Source organism: Heterocephalus glaber, unplaced genomic scaffold, assembly GCF_053883595.1.
Source record: "Heterocephalus glaber isolate CG9 unplaced genomic scaffold, H.glaber_assembly_v1.0 deba00001472, whole genome shotgun sequence".
NCBI classification, from domain to species: Eukaryota; Metazoa; Chordata; class Mammalia; order Rodentia; family Bathyergidae; genus Heterocephalus; species Heterocephalus glaber.
Window position 1 is genome coordinate 11543376 of NW_028258315.1, and position 24577 is coordinate 11567952.

The following is a 24577-nucleotide window of genomic DNA, read 5'->3' on the forward strand; positions in this document are numbered from 1 at the left end:
CCTTCAAATGATTCCTTATCTGACTTTGGGGTTTGATCTCAAATTCCACTTACATTCCATCTTGCTTTTCTTTTCAGGATTGCTGCTGCGTCCTGATTAGTTTTCAGTATATCATTAACAAGGCCTTTTAACCGCTTAACAGTTGGGAAAACTTAAGAGTCACTAAATGCCACAAGAACTACCCCAGTCTTGTGGTTGATGGCCTTGGAGGAGGTGTGGGGATGCTCTCAGAGGTTGCTGTTGCATAGTATGCTGGCCCCAGGGTTTCAAGGCTGTTCTTCATAGCATTGCTTTCCTCCCCATGGGTTTGTCCTTTTATTTGCTTTTGACTTAGTCGCTATTATGATCGTGTATTTGAGTTCCTTGTGCTTTATTATTTTTCATACAGTTTTGTGTTAGAATTCTGTCCCTGTGACAAAATACCTGAGGTAGTCAGCGTATATGGAGGAAAGGTTGGTTTTGGCTCTCCAGTTTTGGAAGTTTTGGGCCATGGTTGATTGGCTCCATTAGTGTGAGGCAGCACACCGTGGTGCGAGCATGTGGCAGAGGAGCTGTTCACCTCGTGGCAACTAGAAAGTAGAGGGGAGAGTGGCAGAGATTGGCATCCTATCACAGTACCCTTGAGGAGGACGCCTCCCAGTGGCTGGAAATCTCACAGTAGGATCCATTTCCTAAGAGTTTACACCCCTGATCAGCAGCACAGACTGGGGCTCACACCTTTTAACACTTGGGCCTTTGGAGAACAGTTTAGATGCAAACTGTAGTTTGAGTACAGTTGGTACGCATTTTGCTTTGTCCACGTATTAATCACTTTTGTGCTATTCATTTTGTCTCATACTTCTAGCTTCCGATGTGGGATACTTTTCTTTGCTTGAAAAATAGTCTTCAATTTTCCTCTAGTGCAGGTCTACTGTGACAAATTTTTCCAAGTGTCATTTGTTAGAAAAAGTCTGTATCTTTTTGATTTTTGAAAAATATTCTTACTGAGTAGGAAGCATTGAATTCTATTTTGGCAGTGTTTTAGCCTGTGCAGTTGTTGTGTCGTGTCAGTTTACTGCTCCTTTAAAGGCAATCTGATTTTTAAAGATTATTGTGTTTTGCTACTATTTTTAAGAATTTTGGCCTTGTCTTTGCCCTTTGCAGTTTCAGAATGAAGTGTATAGGTGTGATTTCTTGTTATTTACTTTCCTTGTGTCTCAAAGTGTTCTTGAATCTGTGAGTTCGCGTGTTCATTAGTTTTCAAAAGTTTTTAGCTCTTTGCTCCTCAAATATTTTTCATTGTTGATCTCTGTCTCTCAGATTCCAGAATGCCTTTGTGTTTTTCTCTGTTTCATAACAGTGTTTCTGGAATTTGCATCCTTATCTCTTATTGCTTTCTTCTGTGTTGCTGCTTCTGACTTATTCTTCAGTTCACTGTGTTTTTCAATTTTAATTTAAAGTTAAATACATCCAGTGAGTTCTAAATTTTATTGAATTTTTTGAGTTCTTTGTATATTACCTTTTGAATCTGCCGTGTCTCTTTTTAATACCTTTTAGTTCTCTGGAATTTGTAATATACTGTTTTTCTTGAAGAAAATAAGCACATTTATTTTAAAGTCTTTGTATATTCATTCCAATATATTGGACTTGACACTGGTCCTTTCATGCTGAATTTCTTTCTTGGGTGCCTGGTTATTTTTTATTATGTGTTAGATATTTTATTTGAAGAAATATTTAAAAACTTAAGTTGTATCTTTCTCTGGAGATTTAAATTTTCTAATAACAGGCTTCTAGAAGAACTAAAAATCTGAGTTTATCTTAATTAAAATTGGGGGGGTTGTTGTTTTTTCAGGCCACTAAAAATGAGTTGCAGTTTATGAAAAGCTTGAGAACAGTTGAATTGACATCTTCAAAATATTTTTTTTCCAGGAGCAAAGCATGTTTCCTCACTTGTATGGATTATTTTCTCAGTCGCATCAGAAAACATTCAAATTTTCTGTATATTTTTAATGTCTTGTGCCAAATTCATTTCTAGGAAGTTTTCTACTTTTGATACTGTTACAAATAGAATATTTTACTCTTCATTTTTAGACTGTGCTTTGTATAAGGGAGAAGATAAATATTTGTGTGTTTTGGGTAGAAGGTACCTCTTGAGCTCTTATCGAGTAGAATAAATTTTCATGCATTTCTTTTGAGTTCTTTAGGAGACCATTAGTAGAAAATAATGCTGATTTCTTCCTTACTGACATAGATGTCTTTTATTTCTTTCATTGTAGTAGCTCTATAGATTAGAGAAGTGATTAAAAGTCGTAGTGATTCTTGCAGGAATTTTCTTTTCCCTGACTTGAGAAGTTTTGCAGTGTTTTAAGTCAGTCTGGCACGTCATCGGCGCGAGGCAAATATTCTCCATCATGTTTTCCTATTTTATTAGTTTTGATTTGATTTTTCTAATTTGCCTTGTGACTTCCTCTTTGACCCTTTGGTTACTTAGAGTTGTATTGTTTAATTTCCAAATATTTAGGGATTTTCCAGATATCTTCTGCCATTAATTTTTAGTCTTAATTTTGTTCTGGTCAGAGGACAGACTTTGTATGTTCTTTTAACTTTCTTGAGCAGCATATGTGTACTTGCTTTTTCTATTTAAATAGGCACTCCTGCCTAATGGAGTGTTTCCTGCCTAATGTTTTAGTTTCTATTGCTGTGTAACACATTGGAGCTTTGTATATGGAACCAAGAGCTTCATGCATACCAAACATGAGCTCTACCATGTACCTACACCCCCAGCTTCTGGCTGTTCTGTAGGTCAGAAACTGACACAGGTTTTCCTGGCCATAATTAAGGCATCAGCAGGGTTGTGATTCTCTGGAGGCTCCAGGGGAGATCTTGTTTCTTGCTCACTCAGATTATTGGCAGAACTGAATCCTCTCTGAAGGCCTTAGCTCCTCTCCTATCCTTGTTGGCTGTCAGCTGAGCACCATTTTGGGTTTCTAGAAGCTACTGTGTTCTTTGGCTTGAGGGTCTCTTTCTCCATCTTTACTTTTATATTTTAAATTTGTGTGTGTGTGTGTGTGTGTGTGTGCTAGAAATCAAACCCAGGGATTTCAGGGATTGAGGTATGGTTGTTTTGCAGGGCAAGAATTTGCCTTCCACACTACCATCAGGCCAAGACACCTGTATCCTGTATTGTCTTTTAAAACAGTGATGTTTGTGAAGTGATGAAAAAATTCGAAATCTTTTCAGAATTTCCTTCTATTACTATCATGTTCAGAGCTCTTCATTTACATTTATAGATCCAAATAAAAGTTTTGACATTTCGGTACAGGTCTGCTGGCAGTGAATTCTCTCAGCTTTTGTTTTCCTTAAAATCAAGTTCTTTTTTCACGTTCAGTTTTGAAAGCCAGATGGTTTCTCTGTATAAAATTTGGGGCTGGCAGTTCACTTTTTCTTTCAGTAGGGTAAAAATGTTACTCTGTAGTTTCTGATGAGAAGTCTGAGGTAAGTTTTATCTTTGACTCTGTATGTAGCATGTTTTCCTTTTCTCTGGCTACCTCCAAGATATTCTTTTTCTCTTTGGTTGTTAGCAGCTTGAAGATGATGTGTCTAGTTTCTTTTAGTCTTTTTCTCACATTTTTCTCCTTTCTTTATTCTTTCTGGATTTTTACTCATCCTGGCTAGGTTTAAGATTTTTGAATTTAGAAAATTATTATTGGCTGTTATTCTTTCGAGTATTTTTACTGCTCTGTTCTTCCTTTGCCTCTGCAGTTCCAGTTCTGTATTAGACTATTTGATACTGTCTTGTGACTCTTAAATGTATTGTTGTATTTTTTAATATTTTTTCTCTTTGTTTTTCTGTGAGTAATTTCTATTGGCCTATTTATGAGTTTCCTACAGGTTCCTTCCTTTTGTTGCACTCACTAATGCATCTGTCAAAAGTTTTCTTTATCTCAGTTACACTGACTTTTATTTCGGCCATGTTCTGACCCTCTCTCCTCAGACTCCCCTCTGTGACTGCAGGCTGTCACTTTCCCGCTGGGTCCCTGTCTGAGTCCAGCATCTGGCTCCTCGTAGGCTGGGAATCTGGTCGGGTTCCTTGCTTTGTCTTGACAGTGGGTGATTCTGTGTGTGTGTGTGTGTGTGTGTGTGTGTGTGTGTGCGTGCATGCCTGCCTTAAATTTTTTAACTGATTTTTGGTTATCAGCTGCAGATACTGAGTTCAGCCATTTGTTCTGGCTGGGAAAGATCTCTTCTGCAGGCCATCAGGAAGGGTGGTGAGCTGGGTTTGGGTTTTCAGTCTTCCGCACTGGCTTCTAATTCTTCTCACACTGGCCTACCCTCTCCTTGTGCTTTAGTTGGGGCTGGAATCTGGAGGCTCCAGTGTTGCTGCCCCTGATGCTTTTAGCTGCCTGTGCCCTCAGCCAAGCAAGCGTTTTTCTCCTTCCTCTCCTGGCAGTACATGTGGGTGCTGCTTCTCAGTAAGGGGCTTCCTGGGTGGGGGAAGTGAGCTTGTGTGTTATCCTGGTCCAGCCTCAGCCTTGGTAGTTGCTGTGTTTACCTCTGCCCCCCCCCCCCCGCCAATTTCTTTTTCTATTCTTGTCCCAGCCACAGTGAGTTTCTACCTGTGCCCTGTAGTAACATGTCTGCCACCCTGAATGTGTTTTTGTTTTCTTTTGTTTCTTTGAGACAGACAGGGTCTCTTGTGTAACCCGGGCTGGCCTCTAAGTCAAATCAGTCCTCCTGCCTCAGCCTCCCCAGTGCTGAGATTACAGGTGTGTATTGCCATGCCCAGCATGGCTGGAGGGTTTTGCTGCATATTGGGGATGCTTTCATTCCCACAGGGCTGGCTTTGTGCCACACACTGAGGGCTGCCCCTCTGGTCTTCTCTCCTGCCCTCTGTGAGCAGCTGGTGCAGTAACACAAAGAGCCTGTGCTCAGCCTTCAACAGCTGGTGACCATTTTCGGTGGTATTTTCTCATTCCCATGTATGGCTGCCACATCTTCCTGCACCCTGCCCCTGGCAGGCGGCCACATGTCCCTCATTCGAATTCAGACTGTGTGGCTGCCCTGTGATCCCCCACCCCCATACTTTCTGATGGGCTTGAGAGGTTCCAAGAGAATTTTATAATTCATCTAGCTTCTTCTAGGGATAAGAGTAACACTTTTCAAGTTTATGCATCTTAAAGCAGACTCAGCTGTTTTTATTTTCGAAAATAGGAAGGATGGTAAATTTTATTAAATATCATTCACCCTTACTCAGAGTGGTCGTATGAATTTCTAGTTTAAATTCCCGGAACAATGATTTATATCAATAGGTTGCCCAATATTAAATTTAGCACTTATTTTCTTGTAGGAGGATAATTCCTCCATTAATAAATACTTGTTGAGAACTTTTTAAGGCTGCGCATGTAAAGACAAGGTCTTGCAGGTGCTATATCCTGATCAGAAGGTAGACAGAAACATGCAGGTGGCTACACGGGGTGTCATAGGTGGTGATGCAATGAGGGAGTAAAGGAAGAGGGTGGCGGGCAGTCGGGGGCAGCTCCTGTAGGTCAGGTGCGAGAGCGTCTTGGAGGTATCACTGCTGCTGTGCTCTGCAGGCTGCTGATGACCGCGGGCTTCAGCGCTGTGAGCCTGGAAGGCTTTTCTGGCTGACATGATGGAAGCCCTGAGGAGCTGGGCCAGTCCACCAGAGTGACTGGAGTCTGGGGCCCAAGGGCACGTAGGCTGGAGGAGCAGAGCAAGCTTGGAAAGAGAGATGAGTGTCAGACGGCCCTGGATGGCCATGTTAGGGTGTTCTAATTGCCTTCCAGGAGGGACTGGAAGAACTGGGCTTTGTTTTGAAAGTGACTTTCTATTTCTGGCTAAGGGCATCCCGGTCCCTTTGCTTTGTCTTCCAGGCCCAGAGTGGCCTGCTTCTACAATACTCTCCTAGTCTTGTCTACCCCTTTGGTCACTTGCTGTCTTCTGTGTGTCTTAGCGTCTTTCTTGCATGCCTTGTGTAGCTGCTGCTTTAACTTGAAAGTCCTTCCCTCTGCTGCTCCGCCATGAAGCTGTTCCCAGGCTCTTTCTCATCTCCATCACAACTAGTTGCTCCCACATCTCTGTGGTTGCTTCCTGTGCCGTCTGTCTTGTGTCTTCAGCCTCCTCTGTGTATCTTGCTTCCTGGCTGTAAGCACACCCAACCCTCCCTTAGCCTAAAGAAACCCCCTTTAACCCCCTCTTCCCTGACACTGGCATCTGGTCCTTTTCTTTTCCCCACCGGCAGTGCCCTCAGAGGAACACCACGTCTCCCCAGTTCTCGTAACCACCAAACCCAGGACCGCATGTTAATTTTCGTCTTGTGTATTGAAAGTCTAGTGCTCACCACTTGGCTCTTCCCATTTCGAGCTTGCACTTAAATATAACCATTATCCAGGCTTCCAAGGGCAGACCCTTTTCTGTCTCCACAGCATATTCTCTCTGGCTGATCATTTATTTACTTTTACAAAACCGGCTCTCATCATGTATTCCTAGATCTAAGCCTCTGGCTCAGACGTCTCTAGGGAAAGAAAAGAAAGTACATGTATACTTCATATGTCATAATTTTCAGATTGCTATCTAATCTTGGTAATTATTTTAAATGGTTGTGTAATGTTAAGTGGCTATGCCGTAATTGGCTATTTTCCTAGAGAAAAATTGTCCTGAATTTCCAGCTCCAGACTACAATTCCACACGTGTATATTGAGTTCGAGGTTGAGAGGAATGCAAAGTGAAAGGACATCTTTCCCTCTCCAGGGCACTCAGCTCTCCCATGTAAAGACAGGAAACCTCATCAGGAACTTGGCAGACTTTTCAAGGGCTGTCTTGTCCCAAGTCAGCTCCAAGGTCTGCTGTTCAGCCTGAGTTGAGGGCAGCTTTTCAGCACTGGCGCAGATCACTGCCTCTGATCTCTGAACTTCTGACCCAGTCTGCTGTCGATTGTCAGAAAAGAAGTTTTGTGTCCCTCAAGTCCAAAAGAAATGTAAAGTTTTTTCATACTCTTATATCTGCATAAATCTGAAAAAGTAATTTACCTTCAGTCAAAGCAGGATTTTAAACACATGTTGAGGCCATTATTTTTCTGTGCTACTACCTGCCTTAAAGAATATTCTTTGCCACTCTTAGCCAGCAGCCCAGTCACTATGCAGACTCAAGAATATTGCTTAGTTTTATTCTGTTTCTCCAGAAGTGGTCCTGGAAACCAGCTGCTAATGGGGTTCTAAACTTCGTGTTGCTCTTCTCTAGAGATGTGAGAGCCCAAATGAGAAGGCCTTCGGAACACAACCTGGGGACTAGAGCTCATGTCAGCTTGTGCAGCTCTGTGGGCTTTGTGACCTTCCTGAGCTTTCTTGCTTATGGTCTCCTATCCAGCTGAGGCAGCCGTGGCTCTTTAGGAAGCCCAGCATGCTTGTTTCTGATGGTGGCAACACTGCCACTTTTGGTGCCTTTCCTGAGTGTGACTGCTACCTACTAAAAGAACCTACATTTGAAGTTTTGGCCTATTGAGGCCTCAGTTTGCTTGGTTGTTTTTTTTTTTTTTTAGCCATTTCCAGTAACACACTTATGATTTAGAGTATGCCCTTTTCAGTAGGTGGCTAACTTCTGATTTGAATCCTCCCCCCTTCCTTCCCAATCTGACTATCCCTTCTCCCTGTGTAGGATATTTCATCCTTGGTGTGCACCAAGTACTTCCAAACTTAATAGTTGTTGAACAAACAAATAAACAGCATTTCTGGACTTATAAGATGGTAAATAGAAAGCAGCATCATTCTTCACTAGCCTAGGAAAAAAAAGCAAGAATTGACAAATGGGGTTGCATTAATTTGAAAAGCTTTTCCACAGCAAAGGAAACAGTAGAGTAAAGAGACCACCTACAGACCGGGAGATCTTTGCCAGCTGTTTATCTGATAGAGGACTCATATCCATATTATATAAAAACCTTAATATCAAAAGAACAAATATTTTGATAAAATATTGGGCAAATAATTTACACATTTATTGAAAATATAATAAATGGACAATAAATACATGAAAAATGATTCATGTCTTTAGCCATCAGTGAAATGCAAATCAAAACTACGTTAAGATTCTGTCTCACACTGGTCTGAATGGCTGCTATGAAAAAAAATGCTGATGATAATACAGAGAAAAAAATCCATATACATTGTTGGTTGAAGCATAGATTAGTACAACCATGGGGAAGAACAATGAGGAGTTTTCTTAGATAACTAAAAATAGAATTACCATATGATCCAGATATACCATTCCTAGATATTTGTTGAAAGGAATTAAAGCCATCATGCAGAAGAGGTACATCAGTGTTTATTGTGACACTTTTGCATCTGGCAACAGATGAGTGAATAAAGAAAATGTATGTATTATATGTGCAATATATATTATTTAAAATATATGGAATATAATTTACTCAGCCATAAAGAAAAATTAAATAATGGCATTTTCAGGGAAATTGATGGAAATGGATCAATTCATCACATTAATTGAAATAAGCCAGACAAAGAAAGACAAGTGTTGTATGTTTTTTCTTTCATGTGGAAACTTGTGCGCAGGGGAAGGGGGATGACCTGAAAGAAGGAGAACTACTTACTAAGGAAGGCAAAGGGACCTGCAGAGAGAGGGGAAGGGGAGGGAAGAGTATATGTAGAAGAATAAAAAGGATTTGCTCAACATCATTTTGTAAAGATCACCAGTACTGATATATTTTCCTGTTACTCTTTAGCTGAAGTATGATCAAACTGTGATGTGTACATGTGTGAAAACATCGCAGTGCAAGTGTGGAGGCCCAACAAAACCTGGAGGAGTGACCACAGCTCGGAAAAAGTCTGAGTTGTTCTCATTTCTGTGCCACCTATTCACTCTTCTCCTGTGATCTCAAGTAATGAAAAAGACTTGAGAAAGAGAAAGAAAAAACTCAGCATTCAAGAACGAAGTATTCTTTAAGCGCAGAACTTAATGAAATCATAAATTTATTAGAACAAGAGCTCAAACTTAATATGAGACAGTAAAGTAAGACAAAATGAGATATATAGAACCAAGAGTGTAAAGTGAGAATGCAGCAATGTCAGTCCAAAACTAATAAATACATTGGAAATAGTAAAGAACTTAATGGCCTGAACATTGAATTACTGACTTAGTAGAAAACTGTAGAGAGGGCAAAAGCTCCGGAGAACAAAAACTAAAGAGATTAAGGCGGTTTAAATCATCATAAGGGTTATCAAGGGTACATCTAATTGATGTATCTAAAAAAAACCCTTTTTACAAAGAAAATATTGATCATAAAATGTATTAGAAGATCTATTAGAATACAAGTCTTCTAAAACAAACCAAGTTGCTGGAAGATAAAGGGATATGCAATGTTTGAAGGGTTGTATGTTAGAAGTTAAGATCAGATAGATCGGAAATGTGATAAACTTTGAGAGATGAGTCAGTCTGTATCTAAATTGAAGCATGTAGTTCAAAATATATTTTTCTAATTCTTCGGGGATTTTTCAGAAGTAGTGTCTTGTGAGGAAATGTGGATAAGTTTAGCAGTTTATTGTCACTTCAGCTTCATTTTAAGCACAAATTTTATTATCTTTGTGTAAAACACAAAATATTTTGTGGCTGTTCCACCTGTTGTTTGAAGTTTTGCATTTTTCTTTGGAGCTTAAGACACTTGAATTTTTTAAAACTTTTTAAAATCTAAAAATAAGAGAGTTCTTTCAGGAAGTATGGGAAACATAGTAAAATAATCCTGTGTACCACAGCCAGTACTATAGTTGGGCAGGTCCTGCATCGATGGGGCATGGCACAGCAGATGTTTTGGTCCTTGTGGGTCAGTTCTGTGAGCTGCCGCCACAGGTGGCTTCTCGTGTCTTTTATAACCACTTTCTTAGCCTTGGAGCTTTCCCTGTTCTGACAGCCCACCTCCCAGCTTTTTGGAGGCACTGGGGAAACTACTTGCCCTTGGTGGTGATTATCAGCTTTCATTTTGCCTGCTTGACTATTACCATTACTGAGAAGCAGAAGGAGCACATGACCGGCTTTGTTAAACACATCATGAGGCAAGAAATACGGTGGGGACATGTCATGCCATAAATGAGTGGACTGAAGAATGAAAAGGATTTGCTCAACATCATTTTGTAAAGATTAGCAGTACTGATATTTTTTCCTGTTATCCTTTAGCTGAAGTATTTTAGTCATGAGAATCACCCCCCCCATTTCCTGATTGTAGTTGGTAAACATATCTAGAGTGGAGTAGTGTGTATTTTTTTCATTAAATTAATATATGAGAGCACATAAACAGATGTCACAACATAACCGGGATATTTGTATGTAAATTTTCATCCTCAATAAATGCAAAAGAGCTATTACAGTGTAGGTTTTTGATGTAGACTAATAGGAATTTCAAATATTTACATTGTAACAGCTATTGGAAGATAATGAGGATTAAAGTATTTACCCTTTCTACAGATAAGTAATACACGGTTGAATACTTTTTGTTGATATGTCCAAAGATGCAGCAAGTGGAAACTAAACTAAATTTGACAAAAACGTAATAGTTGACAGTTTTGAGGGTGGTTGTTGATGCCACCTAAATGCTGATTTATTTCCAGCACAGTGAAAAATACGGACACTTTCTTCTCTCTTCCCCTGCAGTGTTACCTATGTCTCTGTCAACTTGCTTCCTCATCTGGTATAATAACAAAGAAATAGTGCTAGTGAATATTTTGTTCAGTTAAAATGAGAGGCTTTTTAAGAAACCAAAAACCAAAAGCTGTTATCATCTTAGGACTTTTAAGTTTTGTAAATGAGACTTCACAAATCAATGGATTTTTTTACTTTCATAATTTCCCATTCACTGGCATAATTGCTATTACCAATGCTTGTGGTTCTACCAACCAATATGCCTCTATCATTCGCAGGATTTTTCACTGGAACTTATTATATCGTAACCCTTTTTCTCTTAAGAATATCACTATTTGGTGTTTAGAAACCTGCTGCAATTCTTGCTTTCAAAGATCCCGAGCGTGAGCAGACAGTCAGATAGGCAGCCCGAAGAGGTCGTGATTCCCTCTCTGCTGGTAGCCTTTCTGCGCTGTGGTGTCGCCACCATGGTCAGCAGAAGGCAAGGATTCTAGGAATGCACACTGGCATCTCTGAATTTGTATTTCCAAACCTTGATTAATAGCATTCTTTACATCGCCAGAATGTTAGAATGCAGGTTTATTGAAAATAGACTTTTCTTAAACCACCTTCAACTGTTACAGCGCTCACATAGTTGTAATCTTAATTACTTTTAAAGGAAATTATCTTTGGCATATGTACAATTTTACCAAATTTTCTTTCTTTCTTTTTTTTCCCCCAGCAGAAATCCTAGACGCTGGTGTTAAAGGAGCTTCCGAATTCCTGAAAGGTGTGAAACGGAAAAAGATTGTCACTGAGAATCACCTGAAGAAAATACCAAAATCCCCCTTGAGAAATCCTCTTCAGGCAAAATATAAGCAAAACTCAGACGAGTCATCCTTGGCTGTTCTTCAGAGTGCTTTGGAGTCTCAAAAGAAACAGAACTGTGTTCCTGTAAAAAATGGGAAGCAGCTAGCCAAACAGAACAGAGACATACCTGGGATTGGGTCCGAGGCCTCGAGCCCCAAAGGCTCTGCCTCCCCAAAGAAGCCTTCGTCCCTGCAGCACCCCGCCGAGCTGCGGAGATGGAGGTCAGAAGGTTCTGACCCTGCCGCACTCAGCAGCCTCCATGGAAAATGGGACTCGAGCTCCTCATCCAGTAAGGCCAGGACTGACACTAGTGAATGTATCTCTTCTCACTGTAGTACCACTTCCCCTGCGTACATAAACACCGCTTTCGATGTCTTACTGAAAGCAATGGAGCCAGAACTGAGCACCTTGTCACAGAAGGGCTCAACTAGTGCAATTAAGACAGAAAAACTGAGACCAAATAAAACTGTACGATCCCCTTCTAAATTAAAAAACAGTTCAATGGATGCCCCAAATAATCTGACTTCACAGGAATCTGTTGCTGAATCGCAGTATTCTCCTGTTACCTCATACTCAGTGCGCATGTCCGCTCCTCAGCAGAATGAGCAGGCGGCAGTTCAGTCCATTTCTCACTCAGATAATCAGCATGAACACTTTGTTTCCAAACCAAACCAACACAATCAGCAGCTTCCAAGGCATTCAGGTTTCACAGGATCACTGATGAACCTGCAAAATCAGGAGAGCACCAAACTTGAACAGGTTTATAGTATAGCGGTGGCGTCAACCATTGGTCTCACTTCACCTTCCAGTAGAACTCAGGTTACTCCTCCAAACCAGCAAATGGATTCCGTTTCACTTATGTCCATAAGTCCAGCCAGTTCCACCCAGTCACCTCCCATGCCAATTTATAATCCAACTCATGTTGCCTCTGTTGTCAGTCAAAGCGTAGAACAAATGTGCAATCTTCTTCTGAAAGATCAGAAGCCAAAAAAGCAAGGAAAATATATTTGTGAGTATTGCAATAGAGCTTGTGCAAAGCCCAGTGTGCTTTTAAAGCATATCCGCTCCCATACTGGAGAACGGCCCTACCCCTGTGTGACCTGCGGATTTTCATTTAAGACTAAAAGTAATCTGTATAAGCACAAAAAGTCCCACGCACATACTATCAAACTGGGTCTTGTCTTGCAGCCAGATGCTGGTGGTTTGTTCTTGTCCCAAGAGTCTCCCAAAGCACTTAGTATTCATTCCGATGTAGAGGACAGCGGGGAGAGTGAGGAGGAGGGCTCCCCTGACAGCAGACAGAATGACCCCGGCACCGTGGAGCTGCAGCCTATGCAAATAATGAAGATACCCAGTTTGGAAGTTTTACCAAAACCAGGTTCCATTCCAAGCAATCCAGATCATGTGGTAGGTGACTTTTCACCACAGGACAGATCTTCAGAATCACAAGCTATGACGGAGTTGCCGAAAGTTGTGGTCCATGCTGTCAGTGTGTCCCCCTTAAGAATCGACTGTCCAAAGGCTGTCAACCCCAAGCCTGAACTCTGCAATGCGCAGAGACAGGACCTTCAGGTCACCAATCTACTGTCTCAGTCAGCTCCTCTGGCCTCCCTGGAGACTGATGAGAAGGCCCGTCAGAAAGGGGACCCGAGTCAACCAGAAGGAAAGCAAGACTCTCATGGAGGAACAGCTCACGCCCAGCTCCAAAGACAGCAGGCCACCGATTACTCCCAGGAGCAGCAAGGGAAACTACTTCTGAGCCCTCGGAGTTTAGGAAGTACAGATTCTGGCTACTTTTCACGTTCTGAAAGTGCGGATCAGACAGTGAGTCCACCCACACCCTTTGCCAGAGCCTTTGCCACCCCAGAACAAGACTCAGTGAAGAGTAGCAGCCCCTCTGCGCCCCGGGTCAGCACACCAGCACCCTCTGCCCTTCTGGCAGGAGAGAAGCCCTTGCTTTTACCAGGCCAGATGCGGCCGCCCCTGGCAACTAAAACCCTGGAGGAACGGATATCGAAGCTTATCTCTGACAATGAAGCCTTGGTGGATGATAAGCAGCTAGACAGTGTAAAGCCCCGGAGAACGTCTCTCTCCAGACGAGGAAGTATTGATTCCCCCAAATCATACATCTTTAAAGATTCTTTCCAGTTTGACTTGAAACCAATGGGACGGAGGACAAGTTCAAGCTCCGACATACCAAAGTCCCCCTTCACCCCTACTGAGAAGTCAAAGCAAGTGTTTCTCCTGTCTGTACCATCCCTGGACTGTTTACCTATCACAAGAAGTAACTCCATGCCAACAACAGGTTATTCAGCAGTTCCCGCAAATATAATTCCTCCCTCTCATCCACTGAGAGGAAGTCAGTCCTTTGATGACAGAATTGGCGCTTTCTACGATGATGTGTTTGTATCGGCACCTAATGCTTCCGTACCTCCAAGTGGACACCCCCGTACTCTGGTCAGGCAGGCAGCAGTGGAAGACTCTTCAGCCACTGAGAGTCACACTGTTGGGCCCAGACAGTCCTTGGATGAGGGCTTTGCAGGGTGCCACGCCACCAGTGAGCCTACGGCAGCCCAGAACAAAGCCTTGGCCCCAGGCTCCCATCTGGAAAAGAAGAAGTCCCATCAAGGCCGGGGGACCATGTTTGAGTGTGAAACCTGTAGAAATAGGTACAGGAAGCTGGAAAACTTTGAAAACCACAAGAAATTTTACTGTTCAGAGTTACATGGGCCCAAAACAAAGGTCTCAGTGAGAGAACCTGAACACAGCCCTGTGCCTAGCGGAGCACAGCCTCAGATTTTGCACTACAGAGTCGCTGGGGCCGCAGGTGTTTGGGAACAGACACCCCAGATAAGGAAAAGGAGGAAGATGAAAAGTGTTGGAGATGATGAAGAACTTCAGCAGAATGAAAGTCAGTCTTCTCCGAAGAGCTCTGAAGCCCTTCAGTTTCAGAATGCCCTAAACTCCACTTCCAGCCTATCTCTGCACGCTGTCACCATGACAAGTGACCAGCCGCACAGAAACAGGCAGGTGCAGAACGCCCAGATTCAGCTCATTGCAAGGGGCCCTGAGCAGACCGTGGAGCCAAAGCTGTCCCCCATCGTAGAGCAGCAGATGGGTTCAGCTGTCCTGGACAGGGTGGAGGTGAAGAGACAAGGTACTGGCATCTCAGTCATCCAGCACACGAACTCCCTGAGCAGACCCAGTTCCTTTGACAAGCTGGAGCCTTTTGAAGGAGGCTCCCCAGGGTCTTTCCAGGAGCTGAGTCGAAAGCCTGGGTCTCTGCAGGTAATAGGACTCTCCCCAGAGGAAGGTCACCCTTCTGGGGACGTGCCCCATCCTCACCAGCCTCCACTGTCAAATCCTGTCAGGGGAGAGCTCCAGGAAAATTCCAGAAAGATCCCAAGTGAGAGGCATGTGTCAGGACAGCCCTCGAGACTTGTCCGGCAGCACAACATCCAAGTCCCGGAAATTCTGGTCACAGAAGAGCCAGATCGGGACTTGGAAGTTCAGGGCCAGGATCAAGACAAATCGGAGAAGTTCAGTTGGCCTCAGCGCAGTGAAACCTTGTCAAAATTGCCAACAGAGAAACTGCCACCCAAAAAGAAGAGGCTCCGCCTGGCCGAGATAGAACATTCCTCCACCGAATCGAGTTTTGATTCCACGCTTTCCCGAAGCCTGAGTAGGGAGAGCAGCTTGTCCCACACTTCGAGTTTCTCAGCCTCCTTCGACATAGAGGACATTTCTAAACTGGAGGCTTCCCCCAAAATTGATTTCCCAAACAAAGCTGAGTTTCTTGTGATTCCACCTAGCTCCAATACACTGAATGTGCCTGGAAGTCATCGGGAAATGAGGCGTGCGGCGTCAGAACAGATCAGTTGCATGCAGGCAGCAATGGAGGTCTCAGAATTCAGAAGTAAATCCTTTGACTGTGGAAGCATAACTCCATCCCAGGTGACACCATTTGTTGAATCACAGCCTTCAGCTTCCCCTATTGGTGCGGGGGTCACTGGACATGTGCCTCTCTTAGAGAGAAGGAGAGGCCCACTGATCCGGCAGATCTCTTTAAACATAGCTCCAGAGAGTCATCTGTCTCCTGTGAACCCATCTTCTTTCCAAAATATTGCTCTTCCCAGCACAAATGCAGGGCCACTTCAGGGTCCTCAACCCCCTAGTACATCTTTAGCTGAGTTCCCTTTGAATACTTCACACTCCCTGTCTCAAGTTAAGGATCTGCGGGCAGAAATGTCAAATTCCAGCCCTGCTAAAGTCTTTCCTGTTCAGCAGCTTTTTGGTGTCAATTTGTCAAATCAAGCCCATCCACCTTTCAGCCACCAGAACACCCAGCTGCCTTTGCAAGTGTCCGCACAGAGTGACAAAGCAGATGCACATTCCGTGCTCAGTGTGTCTTCTAAAAGTGAGGATTGCTTCGCTCCCAAGTACCAACTTCAGTGTCAGGTTTTCACCTCCAGTCAATCTTGCTCTTCTAATCCAGTATGTGCTTTGCCGAATCAAGTTCTCTCAGATCCAGCTGGAGCGGATCCATGCACAACTTCAGTAGCATTGCCAGCCAAATTACTAGGTCCTGTGTCTAATTCATGTCCTGTACCACCACTGGAGCTTGGGCCGCTGGGCAGCCAGACACAGGTGCCATCATCCTTCATGTTGCCCATGCACCTGCAGAGTAATGTTCCCACTTACTGTTTTGCCACCATCACATCTCTGCCACGAATCCTAGTGACCCAAGATCTGTCCAGCACACCAGTTTGCCAGGCTAATCGAAGTGTAGTGCCAATCAGCGAAGAACAGATTGCTATGCCAAAATCACAGAATGATCTCCTGAATGCTTTGCCAAACCCAGAGAAAGAACTTGTTTGTAAAAATGTTTTTTCAGAGATAGGCCAAAATTATTCTCTCCCAGAGTCTTTGCCTGTGACTCAGAAAATGTCTGTGGGTAGACTTTCCCCCCAGGAATCTTCAGCCTCCAGTAAAAGGATGCTCTCCCCAGCAAACAGTTTAGACATTGCTATGGAAAAGCACCAGAAGAGGGCTAAAGATGAGAATGGAGCCGTTTGTGCCACAGATGTGAAACCCATAGAATCACTGGCTTCAAGGGCTAATGAGGTTAATAAGCAGAAGAAACCAGTTTTAGTGAGGCAGGGTTGTACAACAGACCCCCTAGAAGGTGTGATAGTGGAACAGGATGTTTTTTCTCAGCCTGAAACTATTTGTGAGGCTGTTAATTTGACAGATGTTTTACCAGCCAATAATTCATCAGGACACTGTAAGTTTGTAGTTAAAGAGCCTATCAGTGAATTGCAAGAATTTGAGACCATCAAGTCTTCCACACCATCAGCTCTTACAGTTCAAAATTCACCTGTGCTTTTAGAAAACACCCATGTTTCTCCTTTGAAATCTGTAGAGAGTAACCAAGAAAGGAAGTCTCCAGGGATTAAAAACCAAGGTGACAGAGTACACATTCAAGGACAAAGTCAACTGCTAACCACCACTCTTCCCTTGTGTAACACTGCAGACATGCAGCAGCTGTCTTTTCCCAGCCTCAAGACTGCTACTAGCTTTACCTGGTGTTATCTGTTAAGACAGAAGGCATTGCCTCTGCTTCAGAATAACCAGAAAATTTCAGCTTATACTGATTGGACAGTAAGCTCCAGTAACCCAAATCCACTCAATTTGCCTACAAAAGTTGCTCTCTCCCTCCTTAATTCGAAACAGAAGACTGGAAAATCATTATATTGTCAAGCAATAGCCACCCATTCGAAATCAGATTTATTGGTCTATTCAAGCAAATGGAAAAACAACTTAAGCAAGGTAGTTAAAATATAATTTATGTTCAAATATGGTTTGTACAAATTAATTTTAACATGTCATGATACCTTTAGCTTGGAAGGATTTTAGTCTTGAATGACAAGTTGCACTATGTGTGTAGCTATTTGAAAGACAGTGATATATTTGCCTTGGGAGTTGTTCTGATAAGTGTTACAGAGCCCTTTTTATGAATGCATTTTCAGAATGAAAACTTACTCTTAGCACATTTTTCCCCCTTAGCTGACTGTGGTAAGTCTCTATGTAATAGTATAGATAATCAGTTTTATTTTGCTCTTTTTCGTTTATTTGAGAAGAGATTAAGGTTATTCTTTGTCTGTGCTAGTGCAGGAAGACAAAGATGTAGAAAATCAAAGACTGACTTATTTTCACGTGTCATGCAAGCAGAGAGTTGTTCCTGCCTGTCCTGTGTGTTCCACCTCTTCTCCCTTCGCCACACCTACCCCACCTCCCTATCCACACAGGTCTGGGAATCACTACTACAGGGAATATTAAAAAGTAATGAACTTGTATGCTTGATAAATTGATTTGATGTTGATGTATGGTGTAGTTTAAGGTCATGAAACTAATTTTGGGTAATTTATGAAATCAATCTCATAAGAATCAGTGCTTTTATAAATGGAAAAAATCCTGTAAGTTATTAAGAATAAATACATAAATGAGTTTATCAACATTGAGCTCTGGACATTTAGCATTATCTACTAAATCTTTGACCTTGGCAGGCTCACAAGCTATAATACATTTACGTAACTATAAAGAAAATATTGCAGTGTCAATTTAATAGTAAAAATATGTTCAATTCTAAAATAAGAAAGTCTTTAATATTGCCATAGGTAAGGGGGGTGTGGATATAGGAGGATACTCCAAAGGTAATGGTACTGATATTTCAGACGAGTTTCAAAAAATAACAGGAATTTTTCATGCAAACAAGAATTTAAAAATTTTAATAGACCACTAAATTATATGGAAGCAAGACATTTTAGTCATTTAAACAACTGCATGAAGTCTGGCATGACCAGAGGTTCTGTAAGTTTGAAAGAGCACCACACGTTGCATTTGGAAACATAGGTAGAAACCAAAGCATATGCATGGTGGTGGTGAACTATAGTGGCTTTTCAGTGAAGGGACCGTGCATCCAAACCATTTGTGAAACTTGCTTTTTAAATACTCAGATTCTAACCAACTAAATCAGAGTCTTAGACCTAATCATGAAAATTTAAACAGTGCTCCATTTGTGTTCCTGATATGCTAATGAAAAATAATTCTCCTAGTCTATGGATGTAGCTCAGTTACACAGCATGTTGTATGAGATCCTGGGTTTGATCCCCAGCATAGAAAAAAAACCCAAAAAGTCTCATTGAGGATCAAGTGTCTTGCAAGAAACATCTGGAAATGCATACCTAGGTTTGCCTCTCAGGAGAGAGCTCCAGGTGGAAGGTAGAGAGATTCCCCAGTGCCTAGGTGTAGTTAGCAAGATAGCTCAAGGAGTGTATAAAGAAGAGGAGAGGTTTAGAAGGATTCCACAAATCTCTATTAGAGGGATAAATGGATGAAGAATGTCCACACAGGAAGCTAAAAGAAATTGTTGTAGAGGAAGAAGGAGAGCCAGGAGAAAGTGGTATCACACCAACTTATGGACCAATGTATTGCAAGAGTTGTTCAGGTAGAGAAGTCAAATACAGATGAAAGCAAACAGGAATGTCTGGGCTGGGCAGTTGTAATGGCAGTGGAGACCGGAGTCCATGGGGAAGTGGGCCATACAGGATTCAGTACTGGGTTGATTCTTACACCTCCAATGGTGATGCATTTGTGATTCCAAATGGAAAAAGAGTAGGTAGACGCCATACATGAAAAGAATTTCTAAGGGAAAATAAGCAATCAGCAATACCTGATGCCCAGGGATGGTCAGAACATTAAGACTGGAGGAAATTACAATGATTTGGGCACTTGAACCAGTTGATAACATCAGCAGATAAAAGTTGGATTTGATAATAGGAAGGTGACCAAAAGATAAAGGGGGACTTGATACTGATGAGAAGGAAAGAAAGGATTACTGTTAAAGGGGTGCATATATTCCCCCTTATGGGGAAGCCTGATCTGTTGGCCAGGAAAAGCAGGGACAGGTGTGCTTTTACCTGTTGGCGTGGTCCTGGCAGCACACACCACACTGTCTGCCTGCAGCTTTTCTGTCCCCTTGGGAGGACAGAGACTTCCCCATGTACTTGTCTGAGGCCACACAGCCCCTCATCCATTATGCCCACTCTCCTGTTGGTGGTATCAAGTCATTGCAGGATGATAGCTTTCTCCTTGGCAGTGTTAATTGTTTAAAGATTTATATAAAAGAAGCCTTTGATTAGAGAGGTTTGTTTCTCATGTTAGGTTCAGCCAAAAGGCTAGGTTCGAGCCTTTGGTATTAACACCTTCCTTGGACTCCAGGAACCTTCACCCTGACAGGTGGAATGGCCCAACTGTACTGCCGCCTCACAAGGACACTTGAGCTTGGAGGGCATGGTGGCTGAAAAAACTCACTGTTAGTGGTGTGTGGTGGAGTCTTGCATAAAATCTTAAGTTGTGTTTCCTATGGCAAAACACATCGTTTATCATCTGGATGTTTATTAATTACCTTGTTCTAAAGACTTAATATTATCAAGCCAACGCTTAACTTTTGTCTGACCTGGATCTTACAAGTGATCAGTATTCAGGGAACTTTTGAGAAGATCTAGAGAGGAACTGTGCTTCTGGTTTGAAATAATAGAGGGAGGGTAAGCCAAATACTGGGAAATGGAGCTTCTGCTTGTATCTTTAGACGGGTGTAAGCTGAGGAGATTAGTGATGTTTCTTGGAGATCTGAGACGTAATACCAAAGGGGTGACTAGCTCTTCTCCGTGTCCAAAGAATAAACCCATTAAGCAGTATATATAAGCTGTAGTATGAGTGGATAAATGTAATAAAGGCTGGTGAGTCTGTCAAAGTTCCTGTTAAGGGCAGACGCTTGGGATAGTGAGGCTCGGGAGGGTGAGACATGAGGGAAAAGTGCCGCACGTTCAAAGCCAGCCTTGGCAGCTTAGCAAGGCCCTGTCTCAAAAAGGGCTGGGCATGTGACTCGGTGGTGGAGTGCTCACCTAGCATGCTCAAGGCCTTGGGTTCCATCCCCAGTACCCCCCCGCCCCCAAGAAATTCCTCTCAAGTTCACAGAGCACCAAAGTGGGAGGTTTGTTTTGGGCTATCAGGGACTGTGGTAGAATTATTTAAAATACCATAATATGGTGAATCAGTTACGGTTTAGAGAGATGAGAGAAGATAAAGCAAATGACCTTTTTTTATCTGTTACTTCTTAGAAGGGCATTTCCTTAAGTTAACTACATTGTTTATACTCGGTGGTATTTTAATTTCCAGCAAAATGTCAGCATGTTTGTGTTTTCAGTTTTATTAAATTAGTTTCTTTTTTTTTCCCTTTTAGAGAGCATTAGGTGTTCAAAAGTCCACAGTAGTTGAATTCAACAGTAAAGATGCCTCTGAAATTAACAGTGAGCAAGATAAAGAAAATTCGTTAATCAAAAGTGAACCAAGAAGAATTAAAATATTTGATGGAGGGCAAGTACAAAATTTACTTCTTAAATGTACATTTAAAGTTACTTTTTAAATGTACATTTACTTTTATGTGAATTAGTACCAATTTTATTTAAATCTTGCAAGGTTTACTAAAAGAATCTTTGTGGCAAAATATATATTAACTCCATTTTGATGGAGAAAATGATGACCAGCAAACATCGGAGGGCCTCACAAACCGCTGTGACTGGGCTTTCATAGCGAGCCCTCATTCCATACTGGAATGACTTGGAAAATCTTCTCTGAGACAGATGAATATGTCGCCTATTTGACTGATGTCTTTGTGTATTCTATTATGAGGAAAACATTGTAAAAATCAATTATGGTTATAGTGAAGCCCAGAAATATTTCAGTACTTAGAGTTATTGTGATTGAATTTAGCACCAAAGAAAACTTTTAAACCAATATCTTACAATGAAGGAAATATTTTTAAGTTAAACATAATATTGAATACGTTTATTTGATTGAAATTAGCTTTAAGAACCTTGTGTTACTGGGAAAAATTGGAATAATCTGTTACTTACCTTTGTATATATTTTTTATAGATTGAGTATAAAAGTTGTGTTTATTTTGTAGGTAGAATTTTAATCATGGATATTTTCTGCTAAGAAAAGTGTCCAATCTCATATAATTTTTCTCTTCAAATTAGGTACAAATCAAATGAAGAGTATGTGTATGTCCGAGGCAGGGGAAGAGGAAAGTACATTTGTGAGGAATGTGGAATACGCTGTAAGAAACCTAGTATGTTAAAGAAACACATACGAACCCACACAGATGTTCGCCCCTACCACTGCACTTACTGTAACTTCTCTTTTAAGACAAAAGGTATGAGATACCCAGTGCTTCATGGTCCTTTTCATATGACTTTGTATATTCTTTGAAGGATACCATAAAGTAGCTTAAATTAATTAAATTACATCTTATCAGGAGTGCAGTTTAATTTATGTTTCTAGAACCTTTGGGAAAGAGTTAATAACAGTTTTAGAAAATATATATATATATATATATATATATATATATATATATATAGCATTTTAAAAGGAGCAACTGCCCGTTTTATATTTTATTCCCTAAATTCCCTAAATTTTTTTTTAACTTTTTTTTTTTATTAAATTCTTTTATTGGTACATTGTAGGTATACAACACAATTACATTTCTCATTGGGAATTGTACCTTTACATAATGCATCTTGGTTCTTATTTTTTCCCCATTCCTAGCCCTCCCTTCACCCCCTCCACCCTAAATTACAGTTAAATAGCACAATGACTAATCCATTTTCAAAAATTCTTTAAGCTGAAGAAGAAAATGTTTTCACGATCACAAGTAAATTCATTTAGGTCTTCAAAGCTTAGAGATTTAAAATAATAGTGACAGTAAACTGTTATAATCATTCCATCCATGTTTTATCATCTAATTTTAAGCATACATAGACATTTTTTTCTGATGTATTTTTAACCCCAAATACTGTTGATTTTTCTTCAGATTTTTTTTAACATTTCTATTTATTATTTATAAAAAGATCTCAGAACTAGTCATTACAATTATATTTAGCATCCTCTTTTCTTTATATGTTCTTATTTAACTGATAGGCCATTATTATAAAGTAATTTTGCCTTGTATAAGTTTCTTGTTATACGTAATGGATATGTTACTGCAAAATGTTTGTTTTCTTCATTAGGTTCCTTGTGTATGAATCATTATACAAACATTTGTTACTTGAGACTTTAATATTATGTACTACCCTTTAAAAAGTAAGACTCTCATACAGAAACTGTTTTTATCCCTTTTGAGTCAGCATTGGCTTTTTTTCTGTTAAATTAGTTGCATTCAGTTTCTGTTGTAAAGATTGATCAACTCTTTACCAAAACTTGTTATATTTTTTGGCTAGCATTTGTTGACATTTAAAGAAAGTTGTAACATGTAACAACTAAACAGTTTCAAATAACTCTCTTGAAACACCAATAGTATCTGAAACAATGGTGGAAAACCAAAATGTTCTTTTCAGATAGCTTTGAATATTTCTGAAGCTCCAAGACATCAGAGGGATGGGAGGAGTACTCAGTGGGTAGTTCTTTGAGAGTGATGTAGACCCTCCTGGAGGCAGAGGGCGAGTTTGAGGGTGATTTCCTGTGTGTTGAGTAAGAACTGAAGGAGCTCAGGTGCCCTGATCTTTTAAGCCAGTTTATTCTTTTTTCACTGGTTTTGGTCCTGTGCTCAAAGAAGTATCTGTGAATTTCCAGTGTGAGGCCAGAAACACATTCAAAAGGCCAGAGAGCATTACTCATACAAGATTTACTGAGTGTAGAATACTAGTACCAATTATAAGGAGATAATGATACGAGAAAATGACTATTTTCCATACAATGAAGCAAAAGATTTAGGGTATTTCAGGGATTTTATTCATAAAATAAGGGCCAGAAAGGAAGGACAGTATAGCAGTGGCAAACCAGATGAAACTACAGAGATTTCTTGATGAGGAGAAATATTTTGAGTTCCCAAGTGTTAATCTAGTGAAATAAAACAACATTGTGCAAGATTTTAGATAAATGTTTACTAAATGGTGGGCAGAGCTTGCTGACTCCTGAAAAGTGAGCATTATCTGTTGGCGGTTTCCACACCCTATGTACTGCATATCTGAACTCACATAATATTTTGTGTTTTGTCATAAGTCATGTGGAATTACATGAGAAATATTTATTTGACAAGACTATCCTAGCTTAGGGAACTGATATAAAAAATTTGGAAACTCATTATTTCCCTATTCTTAGCAAGACAGCTCTCATTATTTTAGGGTCAGATTCCTTTCAAAAGTGTAATCTTTGTAAATCTGTCTATGTGAAACAGATCCCATGACAGTTTTTAAACAGTTAAGTAGTAGGAGACCTGTTTTTGTTTTGAATTAGGTTGTAGAGTTTACCCAACTCTCATTTACTTTGTTATCCTAGCCAGCCAGCTGTACTTCTCATTGAATGTATCTGATGCCTAGCAGAGGAAATAGCAGTGTCACAGCGCACTGTGTAAATATGGCGAGCAAAGTACCAGCAAAACAATAGTCCATAGTGCTAGAATTTGAAGCTTGGGATGATAATGCTTACACATCTGTAACTCATCATTTGCCCTCTTTATTTCCTGAGTGCATTTTCAAAATAATTTTATTTGATTTATTTTAATGATGCTGCTTTAAAGGTCACTCAGCACAAAATACCTGATGAGCTTGCATCTCTGCAGGATATAGTCCCTTTTCTATCACAGGAAGCTCTGGAACCCAGAAACAAAACCTTTGAAGCTGTCTAAAGAATTTAGGTGCATGTTTATTAAATGCATCAGAAAATTTATCTGTTAGATCAATCCATTAACGTAAGGTTATTGTTAGGGTATGTTTTCATTTAAATATACAAATTTTTCATACTTAAATGCAAATTCACTTTATTTAAGAAGTTGATTAATAATTATAACTCAAATTATGAGCAGATATGCCTATTAAAAACATATTCCCAGCCAGGGATGTAGACCAGTGGTGCTGTGCCTGGCTGGCAAGCATAAGGTCCTGAGTTTGATCCCCAGTACCAGAATAAAAAAGGGGGAAAAAAATGTGGTAAAAACATATTCCCCAATTTGCCTAGTTATACTTACACAT

General features: G+C 40.8%; 1 protein-coding gene across 9 annotated transcripts in view; it reads left to right on the forward strand.

Annotated features, from left to right (window-relative positions):
• Nucleotides 1-24577, forward strand: part of Hivep1 (HIVEP zinc finger 1) — a 126226-nt gene that overhangs the window by 75156 nt on the left and 26493 nt on the right. For 8 of the 9 annotated variants that reach the window (XR_015439312.1, XM_087181779.1, XM_087181781.1 and 5 more), the window contains exons 4-6: nucleotides 11360-17316; nucleotides 20792-20925; nucleotides 21590-21765. Coding sequence is in view for 8 of the 9 variants with exons in the window: in XM_087181779.1 (XP_087037905.1) it covers nucleotides 11360-17316; nucleotides 20792-20925; nucleotides 21590-21765 (6267 nt within the window). In the remaining variant the exon portion in view is untranslated. The remainder of the gene's footprint in view (nucleotides 1-11359; nucleotides 17317-20791; nucleotides 20926-21589; nucleotides 21766-24577) is intronic. The other variant, XM_087181778.1, reaches the window with a different exon arrangement.